Source organism: Apteryx rowi, unplaced genomic scaffold (assembly GCF_003343035.1).
Source record: "Apteryx rowi isolate R43461 unplaced genomic scaffold, aptRow1 scaffold_185, whole genome shotgun sequence".
NCBI lineage: Eukaryota > Metazoa > Chordata > Aves > Apterygiformes > Apterygidae > Apteryx > Apteryx rowi.
Genome location: NW_020448141.1, coordinates 235,656 through 253,945, shown reverse-complemented (window position 1 = coordinate 253,945; position 18,290 = coordinate 235,656). Strand labels below are relative to the sequence as shown.

The following is an 18,290-nucleotide window of genomic DNA, read 5'->3' as shown; positions in this document are numbered from 1 at the left end:
TGGTATCTGAAATTACCTGGGTATTACCACTGGTGGAACCTTGACATGAATCAACACTGCTCCTCAAACTACTGAAACAACCTACGTATGCGCTACTTTTATAGTTACGTAATTGGATCATAGTAGTTTTCTCATCCTGTGTGCCTTCAGAAAATATTCTCATCTATCCCATAATTCTATGTTTTAAGTGCAACTTCTTCCTGTGAAGAGATTGTCACAGATGGGTTTTCTCCAAATGTGTAAATATAAGTCTCTACCTACAAAGGTCCATCTACTTTATCTGGATTCAAATCTGTTTAGTTCCAGAGAAAACAGTTACACAATAAAAATTGGCAAAATAAGGCCTTCCCGTTCTATACAATGACATAATAAGTGCCTTTTTCCCCTTCAGAGATCTTTTCGTAATTTGACCCATTAACTGAGAGCATTGATTTGTCCTCCATAAAATTCATTAGAAAAGAAAAGCATGCGTAGAAAAAAGAAACTGCTCTGTATTTACTTAATCAGTTGCTTATATTTGTAATTTTGCAAAGCCGCAGAATGTTTTTCATTGGACTTCTACAGTAACAATAGCACCGGAGTGTAGTGTGACTCAGAGACCTACATGCAACCAATACACAAATAATCAGCAGTGGAAAATAATGACCCTCTTGAGTACACTCTGAAGAGAAGCTCTAATGTCCAGAGAAAGGCAAAGTGTGCTGTCAGTGTCTCAGGGCAGTGTGAACTCCCTGCAGGTCATTAAATCCAGGTTTTTAACTGAGGACTGTGCTTATTCGTTTTTTATTACATCACTAATATTGGCTAACTCTTTTCACATATTGATGAACAAAACTCTACCGGTAGAACCTGAATTTTGATACAAGGCAAGGAATTATTTATTTAACATCGATGTGGTGTCTGCAAATCTGTTGCAAATTTGTGAACTTTATGTTGATTACCCTACAGTACAGGCAGTAAGAATTCACACCAAGAAGGACCACAGTGATAAAGTAGTGTTATACTTTAGTGCTGTTCTTTTTCCTAAACAAAAATAGTCAAAGATTGTCTTACTTGGTATGTCTTGAACCAACTGCTGCATGCAATTAGTAATGCTTTTTGCTTTGTTTTTTTTTGTTTACTTCTCTTCCAGGTTTCTAGGTGTTACACAGTTTTCTCCAACTCATGCCAGAAAAGCCTTTCCATGCTTTGACGAGCCCATCTACAAGGCAACTTTCAAAATCAGCATCAGGCATCAAGCAACCTACCTGTCTTTGTCCAACATGCCGGTTGAAACTTCTGTTTTTGAAGAGGATGGATGGGTTACAGATCACTTTTCACAGACCCCTCTCATGTCCACATATTACCTAGCTTGGGCAGTGTGCAATTTTACATACCGGGAAACTGTCACCAAGAGTGGAGTTGTTGTAAGTATTTTTAACGTTGGATTAAAAGCATTTTGTTATTTTGAAAACCCTTGCTTTTTGTAAGGAAGCATGACTTCAAGAGCTTAGTCTTTTTTTGATTAGCACTCCTAAAACTTTCAAGCTTGTTTCATGATGGTGTTTTTTTTTTTTTTTTTAAGGGTTTTAAACACTTTTGGTTTGTCTGATTCTTTTTGAAACTGTTTAGCTTAGTAAGTGTAGCTGCCTGATGAAATTTTAAGCTTTTGAATATGCCATTTCACTTCACTTTTTTTTTTTCTTCTGAAGTTTTTTCTTATTTTTCTTATAACCTTTTCAATAGCAGTGTTTTATTAAAAGAAAACAAAAATACTCGCAGGGTTTTCAGTCTCCTTTCTTCAGCCGCTTGGTAGGCTGCGTGTTAGCTCAGGAGACTGGTAAAGTACTTCATATCTTGGAGCTCTTGCTTAGGATCACGACTCTACATCCTACCAACTTCCTGTAGACTTTCGGGTTCATAGAAACAATAACTTTGTGGAGCTGTTGGTTCTAAATATGAAATGGTTCCAGGAGTTATGCCACGAAAAAAGAGAGAAAATCCTTTATTTATGTCACTTTTGGTTTTGTTTACAAATATCAAGCACAGAACTGTATAGCAAGTCAAAATATACATGAGAAATGCTATCAGCTTAATAGAGTATTTCACAGCGCTGTCATCTTGATTTTTCAGGTGAACGTACAGAGAAATCCTTCCTTCTTAGTTGCTCTGAACAACAAAACAGAGCTAGTTTTGGAAACAGAGGGCTAGGTTGGAGTTTAAGCTGTGTGCCTGAGCAAAGGCGCCTTATGCTTCTGCAAAGGCTCTGTAACTTTGTGCTGTGGCCTGGGGGCGTAAGGAAGGACTGCAGGGCTCAGTTCCATGGTTGATCAAGACAGGAAATAATTGCTCCATAATTGCTTTAAGCTAGCCTAAGCACTGAGCTGCTCTATAGGGAGGAGACAAGTGTTTGGGGCAAGTATTTTCTTTTCTTCCTTTGTGCCAGTGCTCAGCTCTGTAGAGCCACATGATTGGGCTGAAGATTAACCGGAAAAATAAATTAAAATGGTGAAAGTTTTCAACAAAATCAGTTCTGTGATCCAACTCATTGTGTGACTGCCTGAGCACTACTGTGGATTCAAGGCTGCGCTAAAGATAGAGGAGGATGGGCCCAGGGCAGCCCTTTGCTGCGGCAGCTTTCATTTAGGTCAGACTGAAGTGATAAGGAAATCCAAGCCTTGCTTTTTCCTACTGGAATAGCTGAGTAGGACATTAGTGGACCTTTGACTCAGCTACAGCCCCTTCATATCATGACTAACAGGCTATGACACTCTCCTCTGGTTCCACTAAAAGCAGGGAGAAAGCATGGCTAGGGAGTGATTCTCGGAGATGTTTTGCTGTACTAGCATAAGGAGGTGGGAGCTGCCGAGGCTGAGCTTGCAGTCCCAGTGTGAGGAGCAGTTACCTGCAAAGCTGAGCTGGCTTCAGGGCTCACCATAACTGATGGGAAGTGGCTCCTACTCCTGCTCCTGGCTGGATCCTTCCAGTGCAGCAGCTCTGGGGCTAACCAGACTATTTGCTGAGCTAACTTTGCTCAGTATCTTGAAAAACAAAAACCTTTCTGTTTCTGCCAGGTTTCTCTGTCAGTTCAGTGAGTTTAGAAAAGGATCCTATAAGTGCCAGTGCAAATAAGTAGGGAGGGAGAATGGTGGAGCTGGATGCCTAGTTCTTCATGTCACTACTTGCAGATGGATTATCTTGCAGAAGGATTGCTTTTGGGATGAGGAACTGGTCACCTCTGGTTGGTTGTTTCACTTTAGCCCAGTTGAGTGGTTACTGGAAGCAATAATCAGAGGTATGTTCACTGGCCTAAGCAAAAAAGCTGGGATTTTAGTCCAGTTCTTACTATATATGAAATGGTACTGAAACAGACTTTTATCCAGGTAGCAGTTGAGGATGTTACAGTGTACGGCAGCTGCTGAAGGATTTGGTCTTAAGCTAAGAAAGAAGCTGTATTCTTCTGCTCTAGAAAACACTGGTTACTTGAGGTTCTTCTTTAGCTCTAACAAGATGAAAGTTTTTAGTGTATACTCTAGTAGGTCTCGTGTTCCTTGTGCTATAATACAGTGCAGCACTTGCAACTTAGTCATTCATACTACTACAGTATTATCTTGCTTTGAAACATCTTAGGTTCATATAAAAAATAAACAAAAAACAAAACAAAAAAAAACAGCTGCAAGCAATTCAGCTTCCAACATCAGTGTAATCAAATATATGCAACATAGAGGACAGACCTCAAGACCATCACTTTGAAAAATACAGGCTATTACCTCTTTAGCTCAAGGAGAATCTCATTTTCTTATAGTGGTATTTAGAGCTCATATCCTGTAGGCTTTTGCTCCTTGTACGTTTGATATCCTGAAAGCAGGAGGCTGCTTTTGTCTTGGAGACAATACTTGATTACTTTCTGTCATTTCTCATATTAGGCAAAACTGTTCTCAAGGCTTTAGGTTTAACAGGAATCTAAACAGAGCATCCAGCTATTAATTTATAAGGAATTGTGCCAACTGAGACTTCTAGTTGTAAAAGGAGATGCATCTTGAGTCTGTTGGTTCAGCATATATAGGACATATATATGCACACTGTACCAGCTTGACTGATACAAAATTTTACCTACTAATTTGCACAATTGTTGGCAGTATCTGCAAAGAGTTGAAGACCAAAAGCCTATATAGATTGAGATATTCTCTTATTCCTAAAGATTATTCCATCATTTCAGAGTTTTCTCTCTCATTTGTTAGTTGTTGTGCCCCTATCACAGCAGTATGTTAACGCCTAGGAAGACTGAAATAGCTTACACGGAGTTGTTGATTAAATAAATTTTGCTGCTTTTTCAGTTCATTTGTAACCTGATCATCTTTAAAAGTTGTTCAAATTTGTTGAAAGTGTATCTTTTACAGTGTGAACTTATGGCAAACGCTCTAGAGCTGTGTTCATTCAGATAAGTTACTGAGGCAAGCCATCTATTATGGTTTCTGTATTGCCGTTCCAGAATTTCATGGACATTACATAGGTGAATTAAGCTTGGTTTCTTCTGAACCCCGGCACATGCAATTCTAAACTCTGTTTTCCTCTGAAGCCATTTGGTCACTAAAATTTTGTTACTCCAGTTCCATGGCAAGTGAACACAAATGTGTGATCAAAGTAAATTTACTTCTAAAAATGTATGAATGTTAAGGAGAATTCACCTAACCTTGGTGTTGAAACACTCTGAGCAGTTTCTCACACTGAGGAATCTTCTTTCAATTAAGGTGGTGTATATTGTATTTCTTCTGTAAACACTTAAAAGACTTTAGCTTGCATATACTGTTGCTTTTGGTACTTTTGTGAACTTGGTTTCAATTCGCAACACTTGAGAGGAGAAAAACGAAAACCAAAAAACAACCCCACCTGTGTCCTTTCAGATTTTGACAGTATTCTAATGATTAAAACCTCACCTCTCTTCCAGCTGACCAATTAAACTGCTATAGTCAAGGGTAGTTAAACTCCCTGAGGAAAAAAAGAAACAGTGAGTTTAAAGCAGGTTTGTTCTTCAAAAATGTTTAAGTGTTAACTGTTCAGTTTTCTTTCCAAGGATGACATTGACCTAAAAATTGATTTTAACCTAAGTGTGAGATTCAAATACAAATCAAATTATAAAAATAAACTGACTTTTGGAAAGCTTAGGTAGCCAATAAAAATAGTAATATCTTACATAACATCTTCATGTGTGCAAGAATAATATATTTCATACACTAAAATTAATTTGGAAAGGGGAATTAAGACAAGCAATGCTTTCTAGGAGCACAGCTGAGTGCATGTGAATCATTAGCATAACTCTTCAGTCTATATGGGACTGATCAGAATCTCTTCCAGAGCAGGTAATTTAAAGGCAGAGTTGCCTTTTTGTATGCATTACAGATATAATATGTTGCTCATATTCATCTGGGATTGCAGGGAATGATTCAGAAACCCCTGGAACTGCCTTTCAGTGAGGGCTTGATACCTGTGTAAAGGGCTGTGGTGCAGTCATTTGTGCTGCTGTGGGCCAGGAAGGAGTATAATTCTACTAGGGTGTTTCCTGAGGTAATATGTTATATTGAGGCAGCAAGGATGCCCTTATGACCAAGCTTTGCTAACCTCTAGCTCTGTACTGCACTGTGGGTGTGCCAGCTGTAGTCAGTGAAAAGCATGGGATATGTGAACTGTCACCTTTGCACAGTACAATAATCCAGAAAAACCCGCTTAACCTTCACACACTTGCTTGCTTTTACTCTTGCGTTGTGTTCTCTAATCATACCTCATATGAATGTTCTTTGTCAATAATTCTTAAAAGCAAAATATTGCTGGCTATATTATTATGTCTGCCACATCATCTCTGTAAGTCTTTCCTTCATTATTGTCTTTATCTGTCCTCTCAACCCATCAGGCCTTTTCCTTCTGTTGTTACTGTGTTTTTCCCTGTGTTCTGGATCTATTTGTAGTCTGCTTGATGTTTAGGTATGTTCCTACTCTCCAGACCCTCTGTTTCTCATTGTTCCTTAGTCAGATGGGTATGGAAAATCACAACCTTCTGCATATCTTCTCACTGTCTCAGGTTATTTTTCTTCCTTGCCTTTTATTCTGCTAATTCTCTTTCTCTTTCAGTAAGTGGAAGGAGTGAGCAATCAACGACAAAGCAGGGGTATCAGCAGAGGTGGACATTATCATGGGAAAGAAATATTTCAGGGAGATTTGTCTTCTACCACCCTTCCTTTTTGCTGCGGATAGGGTGTGGAGATAAGTATGGAAATGAACTGACAAGTTGCAGCTTTAAAGTGATAGGCTCTTCTCAGGGGGAATATCTGCTTAAAAAAAAAAAGGAATTGTGTGTAGAAAGGAACAGTCGGGAGGAATTCTGGGTGAAGGGGTTAAAACAGCAAGTGCAGGCAGCACTGAAGCAGATCAGAGTGAGTAGCAGTAAAAGGAAGTGACTCTGGCTGGGTGATGATGAATGGGAGGAAGAATATTGATGGAAGTGAGTGCTGAAAAGAAGAATTGTGTGTGGCTTCACTTTTGCTTCTTCCACTACTATTCCAGAATGGTTGAACCCTGTGTTGCAGAACTGGCAGCGTGTGGGCCTGATCAGAGCTTGGTCAGCTGCACAAGGTAGGATAGCCACTGGGTGTCTGAATCCATGCTTGTGACATTTTGAAGAGAGCTCTACAATAGGATAGGTCTTGGTTTTAGTTTTACTCATACATTACTGTAGAGTCATCAGTGATGAGTAATTTGTCATGGTGCAGAGAAAGACCTTGAGGCTAAGAAGACCTTATGAGATGAGGCATAGCAAAATAAGGCTAACCTTTATTGCACTGCCGTATTGTGTTATTACTTTTATCTCTAACATAATTAGAGATCATGAACTCCTGGTCAGTAAAGATCTTATTTCAATACTTTTGTACAGTTAACTTTTATCCTGGCTAATGAGGAGGGGCTGTAATAATCTTGATAAAGAAAAATAAGGTAATTACTGTTTGCGTAGTGCTAACTGGCTTGCAGAGAGTGTGCATAATTGTCCCTGCACTGAATTCTCTTTGGCTGGTGTTTTGGGGGTGCTCACTCAGTTTGGCTTGGCATTGCTTGATTCTGCACATGTGAAAAATCCTTTTCACCTTGGATGGTGAACAGAGTCATATAAGCAGACTTAGGTCAGAATCATCTCAGGTTGAGCAGCTCTTACTAGTTTAAGTTCAGCAGCACCATGTGAACGTGGTTTTATACTTCCTAAGACAAGATGACTGGAAGTAGTGTAGCCATTCATGGGATACTGGAGAGAGAGACTGAGCATGCCTTCATCTGCAGTGTGGTTTGCCTGCAGCCTGGGTGATCAGCCTGAGGAGACTGGAGAGGTGACTTTCATTAACAACTATTTAAAAAAAAAAAATCAAACAAACAACAACCACAAGAAGAAAACCAAAGCCCAAGTTCCCCCTGCCCCCAAAATTTCACACTAAACAACTATTCAAAATAACTTTCTTTGCTAGTAGGTTCTGTCAGTTGCTTAAAGCATTGTTTCTGTCTGAAATAACTCCACACTCATTGTGCAGTTCAGCCTGTAGCTTTTCAGAGCATAAAATAAAAATTATTCTGTATTTGAAAAATGTAAAAGTGTCTTTATGTAATAGCAGTAATGACCTCAAGACCAGGCATTTTCTGTCAGTTAATGACTACCAGGGTTAAAGGCCTGAGGCTCTGCCTTCGGCCCTCACACCAGCTGCTAGTTATTAACTGCCAGCAAATGTTTTCTCCATCAGTTGTTATTTATTAATTGGTATTGAAGCAATTATACACCAAATAATTCTTTGTGGGTGAACAAATTAATTATAGCAGAATGATTTAGCTATCAAAAGTAGGATTAGTCCTGAATTAAAATCCATTTTTCTTCCTCTGCAACCTGAATTTTGTCCAACTCCGGAATTGAGCTCTACTTTGTAAACCCATCTATAAATGAGAAGTAACTTTTGTTAGCCCATCACTTACCACTGGGAGGCCACACATGTATCTGATAAACAGATAGCCAGCTAATGCAGGAAAGCACCAGGTGTATTTCTGAAAGCTGGTGCTTTGTTGACTTTTAACATTTGATCTTTATATGTCATGAAATGCTGCTGTGGTTGTGTTATGATGATACCCATTCATTTTTGGTCTTCTCTATATTTATCCCACTTTTGCCCTCCCAAATAGCTTTCATCAAGCAGTTAAACCCACACATGTTACAAAGCGTGTGGTTAGACTCCATGGGAGTTAGGGCAGTTGTATTGAACTAGAAAAGCACAAACAAACATGAACATGGACAGGTGTTTGTTTTCTTTTGCTTGTATGAAATTTTCTCTGTAATAACAAGAGTAAAGGCTGATTCTACAAGTACTTTCTAGACAGTTAAGTATTTACTATTGTGAATAATTTAGTTAATTGGGAAGCCCTAACACATTAGTAATCCAAAGAAACTGTAATTTTCAATTTCAAAGAAGTTTTCGGATTCACCACATCAGTATGCGTTTACCCATTCTGTTTCAGGTTTCTGTAGTGAAAATGACTTTTGGTTTATTAATTTTTAAATAATATAGATAAAAAACATGCCACAAACAAACAAAAACCTATGTGATCAGCGTGCATGCTAAACTGAATATGCCAGGGCATCTGTTTAAAATAAAACTGCAAACTTGCAATCCATTGTTATTGATTTCTGGTTGAGTTTGCAAGTCAAATGCACCAGGAAAACACTGTACATGTATTGTGCTTACTCCTTTAAAAAAAAAATCTTTTCGGTCAGCACTTGTAGTACATGCAGTATTTAAATGTGAAATTTATTAACATAAACTCTCAGCTGCACTCTGAAAAGAATGGCATTGAATTGAAAGACTTGAAATTGGAAATGTCTTGTTTTGTTGTTGGCTAGGAAGATCAACTGTAAGTATCTGGTGGTATTCTTGTACTTTGTGTGCAGTAGCAAGAAGATTTTTTTCAAAAGGTACAAATCAGTTTCTTAATTCATGGCAAAATTTTAAGTTTAAGGCTTGCTTGGAAAAACAGGGAGTGGAGAGAGAGGTGGCACATACAGTTGTTGCCGCAAGCATCAGACCACAGTCTTGACTGAAATTCTTTCCCTTCAAGAGCATTGCTTCACACAGTCTGGCTAGTAAAAAGCAAGAAAGATCCAGGGCTCCACAACTCCTGGGCTCCTTCCCTGCCGTTAGCTCACATGGGTAGTGTAAAGTCCCTGCAGTTCCTCACATCTCCCACACTGTAAGCAGGGGAGACAGGGAGGTGGTGGAGGAAAGACACTACTTTTGCTTTCAGGTGCTAACAAGGCTATATCTGATAGTAAGTACTGTGACAATATAGCCCAAGTAAAGCATGAACACTCTAGTTGTGGTCTGCTTTCTATACTACGTTCTTTTACGTTTCCTTAGATCTCTTATGTGCTACTGACGTTTGACTTCATTAACTTATTTATTAAGGTCTCTCTCCTTTGCACCAACATGAATCCTGTTTTCTAAGGCAGCAAGACTCTAACATGTTTCCATAAGAGTCGTGCTCTTTCTATAAAAGCAAAAATGAAGCGCCAAGTAATCTGTAGGAGATATCTCACCCCAGGACAACAAAGTGAACCATTCCTGCACCAGCCTGAACATCTGTCAGTCAAACCAGTGTTATCCTGTACACCTACCATACTACAGAGTGAAAATGGATTACTGAGGCAGGTGTCTTAGCTGACGTGTTTGAGTGACAGATACAGTATTTGTGAGGCAGGAGAGTGATGTGTACTTTTGTTTATTTATAGACCAGTCCCTTCTCCAAGGTTTAGGTAAATTTTAAATCATAATTTTCATACAGAATAAAAAAAATTGAGCCTGTTTGTTCCCAGTTGTTAAAGCCAGTGAGGGGAAAGAAACCACTCGCGTTAGGGATTCATAACTGTTGAGTCCAACCCCTTCTTTTTTGACAGTCAGGTCTCTGTAATGTTCACCTTTTAGGCTTGGCTTCTACTTGAATTTTTTTTTTATTGGAAAAACTTAAGCAAAGGCTATCCTATTTTTGTCTTTGTCCTAGTATTTTTTGCTGCCTTGAGTAAGAGTGGTGATCTGTGGTTAGTGGTGTTACACCCATTAGCACTAGCAGGGGATCAGTCTGTTTTATCTTCTATACACGTGTCCATAGGGTTAACAAGGCTCATTCTTCCCGTTGGGTGCTTTCATACTTCAGGTAACTTTTCTGAAGACTTTTATGAGCCAGAATGGCACAACTTCATAGCATAAATGCTGTTCTCCCATGTCCAGGCTGGAACAGTCTGGCTGCAGTTGTTCACGCATTCTTCCCATCTTGACCCTTCTGCTCTTACAGTGTCATTTGCACAGTGTAAACTCTGCGGCTGTAGGAACAGCCGTGGTGACTCTTAAGCTGGCTTGTAGCTGGCTGTTTTGTTGTTGAGTTTATTCAATGTAATAGCGGCTGCTGTGGCTGCCCAACTGCTGGAGCACGGCACGCTGCACCTGTCCCCTGGCATCCCTCTCGTGTGGCAGAGTGGGGAGAGGCGGTGGGGAACTAGCTGTGTTGGCTTGGTTTCACTGAATGGTACCCTTAGGAAATCCTCAGCTGCTCCTTTCCGGCTGCTTTCTGGCTGCTCTGTGCTGTTGAGACATAGCGAAAGCAGCCAGAGATGAGAACTGAGCCTGTTATCTTCTTATTTGGAACAGCATAATTTGAAAGCAGATTATATTTCCCTTTGAAGGGTAAATGACCTAAAGTGTAATAAAAAAGTTACCCTGCAGTGGATTATTCTGAAAAATATTTAGCAACATGTTTTGTTTAACAGCATGCAGCAGTGCTATGTGGCAGTTTAGGATGGAGCATGAAGACTAATACTTTATTTATTTGAAATGACTACAGTGGGGGAAGGGATAAGAAGCAAAATGTAATTATTAGCATTCATTGGGGGCATCTCTGGGAGTCCACACACTTCCCCCCCCCCCCCCCCGAGTGCAGTGGATGGCTTGGTAGTTACAGCAGCTTGGAACCTCAATTAGAATTCATATCCCCAGGACAGCAAGCAGTACCTTGCTTAATAAAGATAAAAAGAAGGAAATAAAAGGTGGAGGAGGAAGAAGAGATGTGGATTTCTATGGATCAGTTTCAAAGAAAGAAGTATACCTACTGAATCACTTCCCACACCACCTATGTATTTCCTGTAGTTCTCCAGTCCTGTGGCTAATTAGATCACAATCCATGGTTGAACAACAGTAGACCATGCTGTGTTTCATTTTGCTGCAAAGTGTTCCTGTATGTTTAAAATTTTATAGTGTTGTTCTGGAATAAATTAATTGTTTCCCTTTACATAGTAGGGGAAAAAGGGAGACTGATTTATGCCTGTGAGAAAGTTTGATAGTTTTTTGTCTTACCTGAGTAATTCAGATGTAAGCCCAAATCTATATGTGGGAGTGTTAATGAGTGATAACATGCACTACTTCATCTACAATCATATGTGTGAATGTATATGCATTCATAAGATAGAAACTTACATTTTTGACTACCTCTGTGTATATATATAAAACAATAATTTATTTTTCCCCTCCCAGACTAAAGGACATAATTCCCCTCCTTTTAATGCAGTTTTGTGAACTGGATTCAGGTGATGGAAATTGTTTGAGTGATGCCCAGACTTGGTTTTCCTCTCTTAATTAACCCTTGCTTTTTATCCCTTAGCATCTCTGTATGTTTAAAATGTGTTAAATGTGCAGTTCTGGAGCAAGAGAATGGATTGATCAAGGGAATATCCATATATTTCAGTCCATGATACTTTTAGTAAATCACCTTTCTGAGGTAAGTATCAGCAGAGGTGATAGCAGCATTCTGCCCTCATTTGGAAGCCTTCCTGTGATCAAGCTTTGTGAAAACTGTATTCATACAAACCTTTGTCCATCCACCTGCACAGAGAGTGTGCATCTGTGATGGATACAAATTCTGTGTCTGCCCTTGCACCTATTTGAAAACTCTTGCTATGCTTGTTGCAAGTGGGAAAAGGAATGTATATTATTTTTCTATTCCTGTTCTTCCTTTTGAAGAAGCAAGGACTTCTTTTGGAACCTGAGACTGAAAGATTTCCTTTTCTCAACCTGAGACTTAGTTAGGGTTTTCCATGGCGCTGTGATTTTAAACCCATGAAAAGTGAACTAGTATTTGCTTTTTGTCTTTTTTTTTTTAAGGGGGCAACACTATATGTTACTTTACTGCCAGCTGTTCAGAATTTACTGGGACCTGTTCAGAATTTATTCTTGAGCCAAGGGCAATTGGGCCAAACTGGAAATTTAGGCAGTTAATAATGAGCAGAAGATCTAAAATTACATAGCAATCACCCCTTGACCCTGATGATCACTTTCTAAAAAGTTTTAATATGCAAAAGATTAAGAAATAAAGTAGACTCCATTAAGTTTTCTGCTCAGAAACATTACATCTATTGTGGAGGGGGAGAGCAATGTGTATATTAAAATGAATAGGCCCCAAGATAGCAGAATGGTGATGTCCCTGGGAGTGTGATATCTTGGTGTGGAAAGTTTGAAAAATTCCTTGTATCACATTGCAGAATCACAGAATGGTTGAGGTTGGAAGGGACCTTTGGAGATCATCTAGTCCACCCCCCTTCCCCACTCAAGCAGGGTCACTTAGACCAGGTTGCCCAGGACAATGTCTAGACAGCTTTTGAATATCTCCAGGGGTGGAGGCTCCATAACCTCTCTGGGCAACTCGTTCTAGTATTTGGACTAGCTTATGATGGTCCACAGAGGACCGATCATTCAGAGTTGCCAAGGAAAGGGCTATATAATTTGTCTGCTAAATAAAGTTATGTCATCTTCTGGCCACAAGAAACATGTGAGACATATGGGGGATTTATGGTGGTAGCTTAGATAAGGAGGTAGTGTGAACATTTTCAAAACACACAGAAGCATGAACAAGCTAGAAAAAGTGAAGGGTGGTGAAGAAGCCCAACTTTCAGAAAGCTTGGGACTGCTTGCTATTAAACAACTTTGAAACGCCTAGCTAGTAGTATGTGTGAGCTGCTTGAGCAGCAGAAAAAGTTCAGAGAAGGCATAATTTACGTATGGAAATGAAGATTTGTAATTTGCATGGTTACAATAGGGTATATTATAACATTTGTCTTTACTACAGAATACTTTGATGATTCACATAGGACTAGGAATGATTATACTACCATAAAGTATTACGAGGATAAAAAGGATCAGTGAATCATAGTGCAGCTGGTAATGTAGAGTTGCCTGGTGTCATAGTTTTGTTATTCAGAGATTGATGGGTAAGAAGAAATATCCTGAATACTGTTTTGTATGTACATATGTTCTTTAATGGCATTTAAAGTATTTAAATGTATTTAATTATTCAGTCTGTTCCCCAACTGAAGTCACCAGAATGATGCCTTTCAGTACCTGCATGAGGAAGTCCAGAACAAGACTAACTTCCTACAGAATCCATCTGCTCTGAAAGATGCTTTCTCTCAAATACAGAGGAGATTTACTGATGCTGGGCTTTTTTTATAAAGTTGACTAACCATAATGGTTATGGTAACATTTACAAGTTGAAGTGCTTATCCATATTTATTGAGCTCTGTCACCTAAACTTAGACCCCCCTCTTTACCCTGAGATATCGTTGTCTTTCTTCTTCTGTGGCTGCCTTGTAGCATGTTGTCAGTTCAGACCTGCCATCTTTCAAGTTGAAGGATTTCTGTTTTTCGTTTAGCAGAACAAGTTCAAGTAATTGTGCTAAACCTTAGGTTGCCATTTCATGTTGGTGTAACTGAGAGCTGCTACTGAAAAGACTTGTTCTCCTCACCCTTCCCTGCACACTTCTGCTGTATCATTTTTATCAGATCTAGTGATCTGTGGCTAACCAGTGAGTCCATTCAGTGACATGATCCAAAGGAAAACTGACCAAAAAATGTAATAATATTTTCACTGAACTGGCTTACCCAATGTGTGCATAGTCCATGGGTCCACTTGAGGAGGAAATGCATGATTGCCCTTTTTAGCAACATGCCAATATATCTTTGGATTAAGTGCAACATAAAACTGCCTGTGGAAGTATTTTGCAAAACTTTGTCTCATGGAAGTGTTGCTCTATCACATCCAAGCTGCTATCACTATTAGTCACATGAACAAGTTAATGCCAGGTGCTTAATGTGTGTTTATTACAAGGGAGGCCCTTAAAGGAGTGTGGTGTTTCTAGGTTTACCATTTTTTTCTATCTGTACCTCATCTTCGTGTTTAATAGGAATCCACTGTCAGTTGGATTCCAGTTGCCTTGGTCACTGTTTGTAGTGGGAAAACTGTGTTCACTGTTAGGAGGAGGCAGTGTGGGAGGAACCCACAGCTACAGCTGGCCTTCAGGTCTCGTGCTAGATTATACTGAACTATTTTTTCAGTCTTTTCAAAAGATTACTTATTGTAGGAACAGCCACACTGGATTATATTATTTAGCCCTGTACAGGGTGGAGACCAATTTAGAGAAGATGACCAAGTGATATTCCTAGGTTCCAGACGTAGGTGACTCTGACCTGGAGTTGTACATGGAGCACTGGTTCAATTGCCACTGAAGGGCCTCCTCTCTATGAATGTACATTATTCATTTTGGAAGCTGTTGCACTTTGCTCTCCATAACAATCAATGGCAACAAGATCGATATTTTTCTTGCATGTCTTGTGAAAAAGCATTTTTTTTCTTATGTCTTAATGCATTATTCCACATTGTTTGTTTGTTTTGCTCTCCTTTTGTTGTGAGGAACAGTGACTGGTTGTTCTTTATTCACTTCCTGTGCGCTAGCCCTAATTTTCTAGACCATTTAGCTGTCCTTTTTCAGAACTCAAAGTACTTAATCTCTTCCTGTATGGGATTCATTTCCTATCTCTTTTTATTCTTATCACCCCTCTCTGTGCTTTTCAAGTTCCACGGTGTCTTTTTTGAAATGGTGAATGGGAAAGAGGTGTGGTGCCACGACTATCTGCAGTGCTCAAGGTCTGTATACTGTGGCATAATGATGTCGTCTTTTTTGCTCTTTATTCTTTCCTTAATCAGTTGTAACATTCTGTTTGCCTATTGAATGTCTGCTGAGCACTGAGCTGATGTTTTCAGAGAGCTGTCCGCAATGACTCAAAAGAATTCTTCCCTGAGTAGTTGTAGCTAATTTGGACTCATCACAGTGTATGTATAGTTATTTTTTTCCATTTGCATTACTTTGCACTTATCGGCATTGAATTTCATGTGCCATTTTATCAGCCAGCCACTCAGTATTATGAAATCCCCTTGCAGCATTTTTTACATGTGACTAGTCTGAATAATTTTATACAGTCTACACATTTTTCCAACTCTGTCTGTGTCAATTCTGGACACATTCCTTACTGCTTATCTCTGCTGGTATGGCAGAAGAGTTTGTGACTAGCAAGAAAACGGCAGTTGCATATTCTGTTTTGTGACAGGAAACTTTCAAACATCTTCACTGAAAACTCTTGCTGAAAAAGATTCAGACAATGTGAGCCTAAACAGGTGAATAGAGAATATAAAGGTTGTTACTAGAAGACATAAGCAAGTATGGTTCAGGTCACTGCTGTGTGAGAAGTTCAGTAATATTAGTAGTTGCAAGACAATTTGTCACTGCTGAAGTTCACCAACATTATAAATACTCTGTGGATATATTTTAGGCATTACAACCTAAGTAATATTTAAGAGTTACTTTTATAATTTTGATGCAAGTGAAATTCCCATTAAGTATAGAATTGAGAGAGAGAGAAAGAAGGAGGAATGAAAACAATATAAAGCAATTAAAAAAAAAAGAAAGGACAATCATTTGAATATATAATTACTTTATACTTTTACACCACTCTTAAAACAGGTTTAAAAGTGGAAATGGCATTTACCTTAAGACTTCTGTAGCTGTGAATACTTTCAAGAGAGGATTTGGAGAGAAGGAATTAAAAATCTCAGAACAGATATTGTATATTTTTCCTTGATTCAAAGCATCTAAAACATTTGAGTTCCTCTGCTTTCTTTTTTTAGTGTGTTCACAAACTAAGACTTTGCCTAAGATTTAGATGGTAATGGCCACTTGCACTCAAACCATTTTTTTTTTAATCCAGTAGCACGAATTATATTTTTAAAATGTAGTCTTTTGATTTAATTTAAAGTTTTATAGAAATTTTGCATCACTCTGGCCAAATGGTCCAAACTGGCTGGACTGGCATGCAAACTGTGTACTTTTTCAAATTATGCAGATTTATAGTAGAAAGTAGCACAGCACTGAAACAAAGGTAGGAACAGTCTTTTCAGTGAATAGTTAATTTTGGTTGAATAGTTTTACCTGAAATACAGTCAGGAGGGAGATCAAGAATCACAAAATTGCCAGTGGACAAAGCGTACCCTTTTTTATCTAGTAACTCAGTAGGAGAGAATACTCAGCCAGGACACAGGAGATGTGAGCTGTAAACTCTCCTTAGTCTAAGGACATTCAAGCCCACTCTTCCTGTTTTCTTGGAAGTGCCAGTATGTTGGTATTGCACATACCCAACAGGATGCTGTCCATTTTTTCTGACTTTTTTTTTTTTAATTTCTTTTCAACTTCTAATTAAGTGTTTAACAAGTAGTGCTAGGGAGAAACTTTATGTAGTTGAGAGACGGCATACCTTTGTCCCAGTCCTTGTTCCGGTTTTTGTTTCTTTTTACGAGGAATGATGTCAACAGGAGGAATTGAGAGCACCCTTTTTAAAGGTTTGGTGCAGGGGAGAACTGAATTCTCAGTTTTGTTCCCCCTACCCCCAGTTAGCAAGTCTAAATGAAAGTCCAGGCATGTGAGTGGTGTCCAGACTACCTTTGTAGCACAAGGTAATCTTGCCCATACAGTTAGCAGTTCAGGTGATTTGATGTAGATAACTGTTTTAGAATAATCTGAATCTTTAGGCTCTGTTGACTCTATTGACCAGACCTTCATTGATTTATAGTGGGAGCCTAGACGCCATCTCATATGCAGGTGCTTACGTTACAGACACCTTTAGTTAGGACATGAAAGCCATCTGAGGTGTCTGTTTTGTGAAGCGTTGCTGTAGCCACATCCTATAGTGTAGTGACTGCAATTCTCCATTTCCTTTGTTTTTTGAACAAATCTTAGGAAATGAAACATTCTGTTTATTTCAGGAGGCAGGTGTTGTTTGTCATGACATAAAATTTTTTGTTTTGTGTGGAAAAAAGCGTTATGGCAAACTTGATTCAGTGCTAAGCAATTAAGAATGGTAAGTTTGGCTGGTGAACTGAAAAAGTCAGTTGTTTGCACATCCCTAGTGAGATGCAAACACGCTTAAAGTACTGGATCACTGGGAAGATTTTTTTTATTTGTTTCCTATTTTCCTGATTTTTCTGGAATGTGTGTAATCTTCAAATTTAGCAAGCTTAATAAAAAGAAGGCATTCTAAAAAAATTGTGGTTCTGATATGTGTAAAATAGTTTTTTGCATTGGTGTGTGTGTGTGTGTGTGTTGCTTTATAATGAAGGCTGCAGTGTCAGAAAGATTATTTCTCTCCTTAACAGAAGGCAAATAAGAACCTTGAAAGAAACATCATATAATTGTTTGAAAGTTCTGCCTAGTCTAGAGAAAGACAGGTAGTGAAGTCTTTAACTGATCTCTGTATACCTGGACAATGCCAAATGTACGGCTATGGTGGGAACTCCAAAATGGAAAAAACTTGGGTATTCCATACCTGAACTTTTCACCTGAAAGAGACTGTATGTGATTTTGTACCATTTTCTGCTCATCAGCATTCAGCAACACTGCAGGCCAGAGGAAAAATACAGAAATATAAGAAAAGAGATAAAAGGAGACTGAAAGCTGAAAAAAGATAAATGACTTTGCTGTCAGTGCAGTATAATGAAAATCAAATCAGTGCTTGGCAATGCACAATTGCCCAGTACGGCTAGCCCCAGACTGTGTTTTAAGTAAAATAAATATATTTTGTATTTTATTCTTGTATTCGTATAAAGGTAAGTGACTTTGTTATTAGTTGATTGCAATGGAAACAGAGGTCTTGATTCTGTAAAGGCATAAGAATGTGTGTGACTTTTGTGTTCAGCGTCTGCTCAGTTATTGGCTTTGTCAATAATAGGATTTTGTTGTTGTAAAGGTAAGGCCTCTCTTTGGTTTGTTCAGGTATGGGTATAAAAGGATTCTACAAGCGGGATATACTTACCTTAAAAGCATAAAAAATATATTTAGTGGCTGACACGTGCACATGCACACACACACG

At 38.8% G+C, this 18,290-nt stretch overlaps 1 protein-coding gene across 1 annotated transcript in view; it reads left to right on the top strand.

Moving 5' to 3' along the window:
* Nucleotides 1-540: 540 nt before the first annotated feature.
* TRHDE (thyrotropin releasing hormone degrading enzyme) overlaps nucleotides 541-18,290 on the top strand; it is a 215,416-nt gene continuing 197,666 nt past the window's right edge. The window contains exons 1-2 of the mRNA XM_026061763.1: nucleotides 541-563; nucleotides 1,133-1,406. Coding sequence (XP_025917548.1) covers nucleotides 541-563; nucleotides 1,133-1,406 — 297 coding nt within the window. The remainder of the gene's footprint in view (nucleotides 564-1,132; nucleotides 1,407-18,290) is intronic.